Genomic DNA, 13,297 nt, shown 5'->3' with positions numbered 1-13,297 from the left:
AAAATTAATAGAAAAAAGCTTAATGGTCATGGGTGCTGCAATTTGCATATATATCGTAAAAATAAATAATGTAGTCTTATATATATTAAAGATTAGAGATAAATAGGTTTTTTTACATTATAAGCATTGTAAGTTATGTACTTTTTGAAAAAGGTTCGGTACGATTTTTCATATTGTTCGAATTAATGTCTTTCTTGAATATTAATAATCTTATTGTTAATCTACTTAGTATATCTTGGTAACTTGCATGGTTTTATAGAAATTTCTCTGTTTTTCTATGAGTATTTTTCTTTTCATCAAATGGATGTTTTTCATATATTTTTCATTCTACTGGATCACCGTTTAACCATTAAAAATTAATTATTTGAATGTAGATAAATTTTTGGTCTATAGACATATTTTTTTCTACTAGTGTATTTCATATTAATTGCCAAATATATTTAAATTGATGTCCTATCATATGTTGTTTATAAAGTCTGCTGCGAGAGGATGTTAACTCTGCCGGAATATATCGACATATTCGTTTAAGATTTAATATATGACTATGATTTTTGTTGAGTAAAGTCCAAAATGAAACATGGAAACTCGCGCAAGTATTTAATTTTTTTTTTTTTATATTATTTTAGATTAATATCCATAATATCAAACAAAGAATATACAATAAAATGATAAAATACTAAATTTAGAGAAAGGATTTTTTAAATTTCATTTATTAACAATTTATAAATTATGTATTTATAATTTTAATGCATTAAAGATAACAACAGAGTTTTGGTTTCATTAGAAATAAATGCAATGTCATGTGAATTAATCAGCTCCATCTCTCTAATTTCTCTATTATTATTATTATTATTATTATTATTATTGTTGTTATTGTTGTTATTGTTGTTGTTGTTGTTGTTATTATTATTATTATTATTATTATTATTATTATTATTATTATTATTATTATTATTATTATTATTATTATTATTATTATTATTATTATTATTGCAGTAGGTGATTTTGATATTTTGTTCTAATACAAATGCATATATTTTAAATATTAAATATACAATTATAAGAACCGTAGGTTAAAAAGAATAATGAAACGTGGTTGTTTCATTTTGAATAATACAGTATCTTCATTCTTATATAACTGCAATGGCATTAAATGTTTATGGAGACTGCCGAGAGTCCAAGAGAGATAAAAGGTTGAAAGCATATATCCAAACACGGATTATGTAGTTTGATACACCAGATACCTTGAAAAATAGGTCAGGAAGAGGCACATAAGGTCTAACTGCATACATCTTCCAAAGGATTGGCATTGTTGAGCTTACAATGATCCAGTCGTAAATTAATGCATAACAATGACTTCGAAAAAACCATAAATATATAGATACCGCAAGCAAGTATGAATTAGTTGAACGAGGATCTATGTGGATTTTTCTTTGTAATGAAAGTGCAAACTTTGTAGGCCTAACTGTATCGTATTTTTTTGTTTTTTTTGTTTTTTAATTTTATGACACACACATTTATACGCTGAAATTTAGTCAAATTTAGTCCATATATATGTATCTGTATTTTTAAGAAGTAAATTACATTGAGTAGCTCAATGAAAATCTTCGTACGGTAATATTTTTTGTTGCTTTGCTTGTTCTTATTATTTTTTATGCAAAATAAAGATTTTTTTTTTAAAGAAATATGTAAAATAAGATTTAGTAGAAAATTTGATATTAAGTTTATAAAAAAATTTTTCAAAAGAGCTATTAAAAGAAATAAAAATTTAAATATATACAGTAGATGAGGTTCTGAATTTGATTGTCAAAATTTATTGTCTTGTTCACTATTTATAATCTAACAAACTATCAATCGTTCGTTTTCAATAAAAAAAAAAACTTGTCATTTAAAAAGAAAATTGGAACTTTCAAGTTCCATTAATTTTTCATCAAAGTTGATATCTTTAATTCCGTTCCATTAGTTATATGTTGTATTACTAAAAATTTCGTTGTTAAATGGAATAATTTGTCAATGTAAGTTATATCTCTTTGCATTAGTCAGTGATTTATGTATATAAATTTGAAATTATACTCTTTGCTCGATAAATTTGGTAAATAATTTTCATTTTTATCATATTTTCAGAATATTTCTTTAGTACAATAATAATTTTAATGATAGCATTATTTTGCTTAAAAGTATCTAATTTTGTAAATTTGAATTTTATGAACTTTCCTAAATAATCGCAGGCTCAACATAAATGAAGTAATATCAACGTTTTTAATTTGTATATATTATTTATGTTCTCAAATGATTAGTTATTATATGCGTTTTTTTTAAAAATGTTAACATTACTTATTTTCACATACAAAATTAAATATCTAAAATTAAGATATTCGTATTGATGAAATTGGTGTTACAAGATATTTTCTATATATGAAATATGTAGAAAATAGATGGTCACGAAAAATTCAAAAAGCACTTACACCGAGTAGTTTCAGTGAAAAATAAAGGGCACTATACATCTTACTTCAAGAAATACATCCATCAAGTACCAAAAACGAAGTACTTGTTTTACTTGTCTTGATTCTCCTTATGAAATAGTTGTTTTCATTAGCCAACTCATAACTTCATAAAGACATCTATCCTTTTCTTTTTTACAGACTTTTTTTACAACTTTGTAAAACACCACTCTGTCGAATATTTTAAGAATATTTTTCGTCACATGAGAAAACCTAGGTATTTTATTTATTTATTTATTTTCATAAAAAATTCAAGGAGAGATGCAGATGCAAGAGAGTATTGATAAATTATTGAATATTTTTATAACTACAGCTCATTATGGTTTAATTTGTGCTCCAGGATGCTCTTGAGATTTTGAACAGAAATTGAAGTAAGCTATCGAATAAACGGCTATATGTGTGTGATGAGGTGTACATTATTTTTTTAATGTGCCTGATAAATAAATTTCTACCGGACCAATAGCTGGTATTAGCAGGTCAAGGTTGAGGTCAGGTCGTGAGAACACTGACGTCAGCAATGAAAATGTATCCAAGAGGTGTGCGACTTCTCCGTTCTCCTTTATAGTTTCGTCTTTAATACTTTATTATGCCGAGGATATTATTGGAAGATGATTGATAACAGAGAACAAATGGCGTTTCCATTTACGATAGAACATATCGACGAGTTTTGACAATATTTTGTATTTTATTTGCTGGTATCGAAACGTCTGTAATCTTACCGGCAAAGTCGTTGTGAGGGTATCAGAGAGTCATCGAGACAGTATTATATGAATTAATTCTATATATATAAAAGTGTAAATTGTCACTCGATTCATTGTTGGGGCATTAAGTTCAACGACCTTTGGGATCAACGCGATCCTTTACATCTTCAACTAATTCTTAGAGCAAATATTAAATTTACTATGTGTTAAATAAATCTCGATGTGGTAAATTATTAACATTTTTCATAAATAGAAATTTTATATTTGTGCAAATGATTGAAAAATTGTTAAATCTGAATAATATGAATACGATGAATTGTTAAAGGCTGTTTGAAAAAGAAGACAATACGTTGGTACAAAGTATCGACAAATAAAATAAAATTTCTATTTATTCAATACTGTATTAAATAAATATTTCATTAATTTTTCTACATTTAATAAATATCTAGATAAAAACAATAAATAATAATGATTTAATTTATGATTCATATACTTTGGATTATTTTGTTTATACAGACATTTCATCGATACTATCTATATTAATTTTATTGGATGCAATATATTTTAATATAAATAATAATATTTTATTATAAGCATAATACACGAAAAATCCATTAGATGGTTTTTACCAGAAGAGTATTATATTAATTATAACTTTTTCAATTTAATTATAAATAGAAAATTTGTTTTTATCAAGAAATGACAGGACTAGGGGTCTTTATTTATCTTCCTTATTTGAATATTGATTCTATTGTAATAAGATTGTTCGTTGATCACTTAATGAAGAAAGTTAAGAGCTTATTCAAGTAAAACTAGAGAAGTTTCTTAGATATAAAGACATAAGAAATAAGTAAGAATAATTTTCGAGAAAAAATGTTGCACTGAATGTATGCTGCCATAATAAATCTGAGCTTTTAATGCTCTCATTTCAAGATAAATACAAAATATAATATTAAATAAAATTAATTCCCTTCAAATATAAATATATTATTATCGTTAGATAATATCGATTTTTCATATTAATAAAAAGATAAAATATTAGTTTTATTACGTAATTGAAATTGTAGAATAAAGTTTTATGCAAATACATGCGATATTTCTTAATATTTTGAGCTTTCGGTGCTTAAAGTAGCGTGTAAAATATTATTAAAGTATTAGATGTACTTTTCAAAGGTTTTTAACTAAAAATAATAATTATTGGTTTTTCAATTTCGTAATTTCGAGTAATGATGCTTTTTAAAAATTTCAAAATCACCACCTAAGCATCATCTCACTAAACTTAAAAATTATACAAACGATATTATATAAAAGGATTTTAGATCAACAGCTTACACAATCATTAATAATTTTTTAATTATCATTTTAATTTATCATTCTAGATAATAATAATAATAATTTTGAAGTTTTACATATTTTTATTAAGTTCTACATATATTTATACGCAGTGCTTTATATCTCAGTAAAATATAATTTATGGAGGCAAGTATTTAAAGTAATACCAGTTTATTTTTTATTGACGGATTTAATAATTGAATTTAGGGAACTAATTAGAATAGCTAATTTCCTTAATTACGTCTAAAAGTGTGAATTAATGAATTTTTTTATTAGAATTTTATTTATCATGAGATAATGACTACGTTTAACTATTCTATATGATTGCAAATAAATCATTACATATACATTAAATTAATTTCAATTTATAATTTTCTCTACCTCTTCTTATCTTCCAAATTATTTTTCTATTCTTTTCATCAATTTTATGCCATTAATTTTATTGTATGGAAAGATTTTCTTTCAGTATGAGAATAAGTTTCTAGAATTAGATGAAAGAATATCCATATCGCGTACTTCTATGACGATAAATACTCTTTTAAAAATTGTCATTAAGTCATACGGCAGCAAAATTATTATTATAGCTTGAGATTTTATTAACTTCGTAAACATGCTGATATTATCGTACGAATTACATAAATTGGCACGTACATACCTAAAAGTGCATATGCTCAGATACAAATATACATATCGATGTCTGCAGATTATGAACGAGGCTAATAGCTGCCATTTAACTTCGTAAATGTCATTAGAAATATTACCTGGACACTTGTATAGTTTTTTTTTTTTTTTTTTTTTTTTTTTTTTTTTTTTAAGAAAATTGTTATAATACTTGCTATAACCAGCATAGTTTGATATTCTAATATGTAGTAATATTTTAATTAGTTTCCTGGAATAGGCTCTTTACAATTTTGTCGTTTCAGTCATTAGACATTAATTTTAAGAAATATGAGACAATCGGATATTGCCGAAAGTTGCATATATATTAGGGTGTAAGGAAATAAAATAATTATGTTTTATAAAATTAAATTTCATATCATATTCAATATTCTTATTAGTTTCGAATATTCATGAATATTATCATTGAAAATAGTTATCATTTTATATTAATTATTTAAGGAAAACATTGCATTGAATCAGAAAGAAAAATTATTTTCATCCAGTAATTACATTTATCAGGGAGAAAAAGTTATAAATTTCTATAATAATTACAATGCTACGTTATTTAATGACCGTTATTGGAGACTTAATAATCTTAAATTCCTATATTTCGTAAAAATGGCTCATTATCACTCGTTTAACTAGAGATTTTTTTTAAAAATAGGTATTAATAAATTTTAAATGAAATGAAAAAAGAAGGGCATATTAATTGCAGAGGCAAGGTCATATTTAATGAAAAAGATTAAAATAAACAAAAATATAACAAAAAAAAAAAAAAACACACACACACACACACATAACAAATTCAAGGAAGATCGACTGTATTTAAGAATTGTATTTCAAATTTTTTTATTTTCATGTAGCTAATAATATATATCGATATTAACATAGAAAATATAATTACATTCGATCAAAATGATGCTATCGTCTATAAGATCAAAGTAAACGGAATGTAGACGCTCAATTTCCATTTTAGTAGTATTGAAAATGAAGATCATTTAATCAAAAGCATTAGATAATAGCGTAAGAATTGTAAAATATGAGCTTTGAAAATTTTTTGTAGTTTATTACAGACAGCTTAATATTCTTGACTAACAAATGCTTTTCCCGTCATTGTTTATAAAAGTTTATTTATTATTATTTATAATCATTAAGATTTATATATATATATATTTTTTTTCATAGAAAGCATTTGCGCTTCGTATACTTGGCGCTTAATTACCAATATATCAAATACAATATTTTAAATAATTATATTTATGCAATTAATATAGATGATTCGATTTTTTTTGTAGTTGAAGCAACGTACTTAAGAAAAGTATTTATTTATGACATATAATAATTATTCTATTTGAAATTCTTCACTTAGTTACGGTTATTACGCACAATTTTTATATCTATCAAAGCTTCTTTTTAATAATTCGAATAATTTTTCGGTTTCAATGTTTTACAAGAATATGTATACATATCGTAAGAAAATAATTCAAAGTTTTTAATGCCTCTGAATTTGAAAATTTCAGTGTTCGGTACAAAAGACTTGAAAACATGAGCAATATATGGAAGGTGTGGCAAGTTAGAGAAATTTTGGAAAGGCCGCCCCTAGCCGAAGATGTCGCTACAAATTGCTGAATCGAGAGATGTGGTTATTCACGATTCACCTAATAAACTAAATAGTATTGAGTATCCATTTAAATTGCTTAATCAGTTGCTTTTTTATAGTTACCTCGGACGTTTATCTGATATGGCGTTTTTATGTGAGCAAAGACTTGGAACATTTGCACCCAATCAGTTTCGTATTGTGACAAATTGATCCTTAGAATTTATTAAAGTTTTTTATATCGAGCATTCGGTCGATTAATTAAGCGGTAAAATTTTGTCGGAATAATTGAAAATGACCCAGCGTGTAATATTTTTAATTACATTTTCACCTTATTAACTGTCTAAAGATTTAATTTAAAGAAACAACAGCAGCGAGTGAGAGAGAGAGAGAGAGAGAGAGAGAGAGAGAGCGTTGAATAAACATGCACAGAGGTCGCGGTCATAAATAATTATATTTTCATATGATCGATATATAGATGTTTGGATGCTTGAAAATGTAATTGCACACACATAATGTGATGTTGTGTTAAGACTCATTCGTGTGTTGGCAGACTAATCGAATGCAGCTTCTGTTGAAATGAGGGGCCAAGCTAACATTAAGGGAATTGCTTGGTACCATCGACGAATACACTGCGAATATTCGCGTCTACAGCATCGCACACACATTTACATGTGTTTATAATTATAAAATGAGCGTATTTCTGAATAATTCGGAGCAGTTCTCTGTTTGGCTCAATTATTTTGGATGTCAAAATTTTGTATAAAATGTACCAACTTTTTAAATGTTCAAGCGTTTATTTTGATATTACTGTCAATTTCACTGATAATTTATTTTTATACTATAGGACATAGTTTAAAATTAATGATAAATTAAAGATAAATGTCGTCGGATATTAGATGAAGTTTATACAGTGTATCATGACATTCTGTATTATTTAAAAAAAAAAATACAATATTTAAATAGCATAAGGCCTATTTAAGAATCTAAATCATATTGGAGTAATTTTTACGTATTCGATGATAAGAGAGAACATACTGCTGTTGTAACGATTTAATGAAAAAAAAAAAAAAAAAAAAAAAAAAAAAAAAAAAAAACTTGTACTTGTATGATGTATAACTACTAAGTTGAGTAAATGAAAAATAAATAAATGAAAAATAATAAACTTTATTCCACTCGTTACTGTATATTTACTAATATTATTGTAAAAATGGTTCAAATATAGGAATGTATATATATATATATATATATATATAGATATATATGTTATCGGAATATGCATAAAGAATATTTAAAATAGAATTTTAGAAGGAGAATAATAGATGAATTTGGACAATTTTTATTTTAAGTAAGAACAATTTTACCAAATGTGAAGTAAAATTTTCTTCTATTCCCTAGTCTTGAATAAGTCCGATAAATGTAGTATAGTCACGTACATAATTTCTCTTTTAGTTGGAATTGTACTATGGACACTCATAATTTCTCTTGAATTATATGGTTATTAAATTTCATACATGCATGAAAAATATTTTCAAAAAAAAATATATGTTTTCTTTCTTTCTGCTCTGAATAATAAGAAATATTATTTCTATCCGTAAATCAAGCTCATTTGAATATCAACGAGCAGAAGTTTTGCCAGTGATGTAGCACAGACATTCCAATCATTAAATATATTACTGGATACCCTAATGAAGTAGTAAAATCGACTATTAATCCTACTTATAAGTAACCTATTATTTTAACGTTTTGACATTTTAATTGCAAAGAAAATCAAAATGTTTATATGAATTGATAAAAAATGGCTATCCCAACGACAAAGATCATTTTAAATTATATTTTCCATTATTAATGTGAACAATGTTAATGGATTCATTTTAATTTCCATACCAAGAATATTTTACCAAGTTCATCAATTAAATGTAACGATTTTCAGACTCACCTGAATAGTTTATTACTTAATTTATCTATCTGAAAAGGGAGCGTGAGCCATTAAACGTTTAAAACGTCAGCTATTGGATAGCATTAATAAAGATGGCATCTAATTTAGATAAAAAGTAAAATTAACTTATTTTCATATCGACTTATCAATGATTACGACAATCAACGACTCTTGAGCCAACGAGTCTTGCTCATTGAGACAAAAAAAAAAAAAAAAAAAAAAAAAAAAAAAAAGAAGAAAAAAAACAAAAACAAAAGAGGAGGGGAATTTTAGAGTCGAAGAGCCATTATTTAATAATCAATTGATATGGGAGAAAGTGAGTTAATTGGATCGTTGGAGTCAAGATATGTTTCGAGGAGGGAGTCGATCACGCATGGCTCTTGCATCGCTGCGCAGGCAAAACTTGGTAATGGAGTGCTTTCATACACGAGTGGTACAAAGATGGAGGCGTACTCGCGTAAACAAGCAAGTGGATATTCGTTGTGCAAGATGCGTTAATAGAGCCAGGGAACTGGGGAATGTCCACTCGTAGTAGTCAACGATGCACTTCACAAGTACCTATTCCATACCCGTTCTCGGCTACTCAATCCTCCCTCTCCCTCCTCTTTCATCGATGATATCATATTCCCATAGCACCCACGCACCCGCCCCTCATACGTCCGAGATCGCATGGTCTCGGCGCTAAATGTAGCGTATTGTCGGGCTGGTTATTGGCGCCACGGCAATCCTCCCTCCCCATCCTCGTGTGCGCCCCACTATTATATCGTTCTACTATTATAATAATTATTATACTTGCTAAGCTGATGCGCGCCCCTGAAAATGTAAGATAAACTTTGCAGGAGAGTATTATTATTATTTTTTTTTTTCCGTGAAATTGCTAATTTTCTTGGGCGATGGCGGGGTTGGGGGAGTAGGGGGGGGGTAGAGAGGGATTGGTTAAGTGGGAACCGAGAGAAGCGATTCGATAAGGCTGTCGGCGCGAACGGGTAGATTCGTTACCGAAACGGCATTCGTCCGAGTATGCGTGCTCTCGCTTTTACTCCGAGAGTGCTTTATTTATTTGGTAATTGATAGCCATTATTTGAATGTGGAGCTGCGAGTTGCTAATCAAGGGCTGTCAGCCGATTTCAGTACTTGAACTTCAATGTTCTCGTGAGCTCCATTTCAATTGCCATTATTTAATTTACACGAAAGCTACTTACCGTAAGGGTCCGAGCAAATATCTTGAATTCTATTTTTCAACTTTATTGCAATTACATGGTCTGGTTATTCTGGTTGATGGATTATGGTTGGAAATATTGTGGACAATGTCAAATGCAGCATACACTGTTACATATAATAATCTAAAAATAAAGCAGCATGAATCAGGAGCGAGTATTCCAATAAAAATAGTTTAAATAATAACCGAATGAAAATGTGGATTTACTCGCTTCTAATAATAACTGCAAGAAAATTTACGTATTGATGGATATGTTCTCGTAAATGTGATTTTACGCTTGAAATAATTTACCGTCAAATGGAAAATTATTATTGAATGCGACTTGCGAGCAAGACTAATTTTAATAATATTTAGTTAGTTTAATAATAATCTATTAAATAATTTTATTAAATAAGTTTACTTGCAATCACGATTCGCGTTATTCATATGATATAGTCGCATGACTCGTGTTCCAATAAAGTATTATTAAACTTTATATCTTCAAATTGAGTATATTATTTTATTTGAGATATTCGACTAAAAATCTTTTCCACTTGTTTTCGACAATTATATATAATTGGTGTGGTAGTAGGGCATTGTATGTTATTTAAAAAAAAAAAAAAATCACTAAACTTAAAAATTGGATATTTAAAACATTGAGCGAATGACTAATTTAGAAATATAAATTATAAATTGCGTGTTATAAGTTTTTGATTGGTTAAATGCTTATAGGTTAAGTAAAAAATTTGTTTTGTCATTGAATAAATAAAGACAAAACTTTAATCTTTCGTAATGATTAATTATGTAAAAGAAAAATTTGTTTTTTCTTTTTTTTTTTTTAATACTTTATAAGGATGCCTGACTTTTTTCTTTTAATCTTGTAAAAACGCCAGTATTTACGGTAAAACCTTTCTTCTGATACTTTGCTGATAAATCTTATGCATGTTAATAAAAAATTCCTATTGCCAAACGGTATCGTGTAAAATTACTATTAAAATAATTGGACAATACAAAGAATTTTAATTGATTTAAATATTTGCTCTTATGAAAATAATGCCAACAAATTAATATATGAAATGATAAAAACATACACAGCACCGCAATTAAGGGAAATAAAATGTCTTAGTTATTTGTAAATTGCTCTAACGTTTTAATTAATTCGAATTGCAAAAATGCCTTTATAGTGACAAATCGCTTTAAAATATGGGCAATAATAGTAGTTTATAGTTAAACATTAAGAACTATATTTATAATTTTATATTGCTAGTCAAGTAAGTTAACATAATTTTTAAATACGAATAAAGTCTTGGAAAAATCAAGTGGAATGTATGTTTTAATATGATAATGACAGAAAATAAGACAAGTAGTTTGATTATAGAACAATAAAATAATTAAAATATCAGAAAAATAATTATCTTATAAGATCAATTCTGACAGATATTCAAAAGCTTTACTATAAGTGATAAAATTTTACATTCAAATTTTAATTCTCATTAAAGATTTTTTTACCATATCGTAGATTTTACAAAGTTGAAAAATTGTTTTTGTAAACATCAAATTCAATTATATTAGAGCTTGCAAATTAATGATTAAATTACGTAGTAATTTTGGGTAAGAATTCGAATTGTTTTATATGTTTTATATAATCATTTTTATTATTGAAAAAAAAAAAAAAATCAATCCTCGTATAATTGTAAAATAAATTAAAAGAAATTAATTTAAAGTAATTTTTGTATTTTTTTTCTTTATCGTTTACCGTTAAATTGTAATTTTATTCTGTCATAGCTCTATTATAAATACTATAAGTACGAATAATATTTGTAATATTGGAAATTATTTTCATACAAATATAAAATAATTGATAAAGTAATAGCAGGAAATTAAGAAATGAGAACATCTTGGTTATACGATCAATGCCAAGTTTTAATAATTGTATTATAAGTCTATATATATATATATTTATATATATATATATATATATAGTTATAATTATTATATATTTTAAAAATTTAATCGTCTAGAAATTTCAGTTTTATCATATGCGTTTACATCTTATCGTGTTTGAAAATTGGTTTTGTAATGGAAAAGTCGCAATCGTTTTTATCATCTGGTTGGTCATCAATTTTATGTACTATCATTTAAATAATATAATTTACAAATTGGATATTCAATATTTTAATAGATTTAATATCGCTTGATGACTCCATTGTAATACAATGTTGAATTAAATTTATACTACGCTTACATGAACATGTATAATAACTCTAAGTGTGTGTACTTACATTCAAAGTCACGAACAATTCTTAATATTCTAGTGTAGAATTGCAAATTGTCTATTAGTATTAGGGATATTTCTTTTTTATTAATGGCATTTGTATAATTTTCCGATAAAAAATTTGTAATGGCCTTTTTGATAAAAATATTAATAAATACGCCTTTAAATTAAAAAAGTTCTAGTTAATTTAAAGTATAATTACACTAACCTGAAATGGAGTGGTAAGCTCTTGGCGATCACCTGGATAATAAGGTGGATAAAGTTGAGCAAGAGACATAATGGCCTCATTACAAAATTTCAATCCCATTACTTCTTCGTCTTCTCTGCCGTAACGAAAAGTCAATGTCACCTGTCCATAGACCTACAACACAATACATTTATTTATGTACACACACACACACACACACACACACACACACACACACACAGAGAGAGAGAGAGAGAGAGAGGTACACACACACACAGACACACACAGGCACACGCACACGCGCACATATATATATTTTTATTTTGGATATTGATGAAGTTGCATGTAACAGAGCGAGATATACCTTTTTGTCTTGAAGAATTTCAGGATCAATCAGTATAACACCTTGAATTTTATCGATTTTTCCATCAGTGACAATGAGATCTCGACTAGCTAAGTATAGGGTGAGTTTGCCATTTTGAGATGACTTCTTGAATGCTCTGCTCATGAAAATTATTAAATTAACTTGATTATACTTTCTATTAAAATACTTGCATTAATAGTTTCATTATCAATTATTCCAAAGACGATATTATACGAAATACGATATACCATTCAATATTCAGATACTTTATTCTTTTTTCATTTTTACGTATAATATATTAAATTCTTATGAAGTTGATTTTGAAATTAAATGCAACAATGAATTAGTGCGTAATATCTTAAACATAAATATATAAGACAAAAAATTGAAATATATCTAAAATAATAGTCGGCATAAAGGAGTTTTCGTTTTTAAAATTATCTCTTTTAACGAAAGTTTTTTGGCATATATATGATTCAAATATTGCACGTGTTTAGGTAATAGAATTTCAGTATATTTATTGATTTGTGTTGATGTTGAGAT

At 26.6% G+C, this 13,297-nt stretch overlaps 1 protein-coding gene across 1 annotated transcript in view; it reads right to left on the bottom strand.

Moving 5' to 3' along the window:
- The window catches only part of LOC105369037 (beta-arrestin-1-like), a 31,549-nt gene extending 18,723 nt beyond the window's left edge, over positions 1–12,826 (bottom strand). Inside the window, exons 1-2 of the mRNA XM_011508279.1 lie at positions 12,755–12,826; positions 12,412–12,564 (exon numbers count right to left, since the gene is read on the bottom strand). Of these exons, the coding sequence (XP_011506581.1) occupies positions 12,412–12,510 (99 nt within the window). The 5' untranslated portion in view covers positions 12,511–12,564; positions 12,755–12,826. The remainder of the gene's footprint in view (positions 1–12,411; positions 12,565–12,754) is intronic.
- Between the last annotated feature and the right edge of the window lie 471 nt (positions 12,827–13,297).

Source organism: Ceratosolen solmsi, unplaced genomic scaffold (assembly GCF_000503995.2).
Source record: "Ceratosolen solmsi marchali unplaced genomic scaffold, CerSol_1.0 scaffold1, whole genome shotgun sequence".
NCBI classification, from domain to species: domain Eukaryota; kingdom Metazoa; phylum Arthropoda; class Insecta; order Hymenoptera; family Agaonidae; genus Ceratosolen; species Ceratosolen solmsi.
This window is presented reverse-complemented; position numbering and strand designations above follow the sequence as displayed.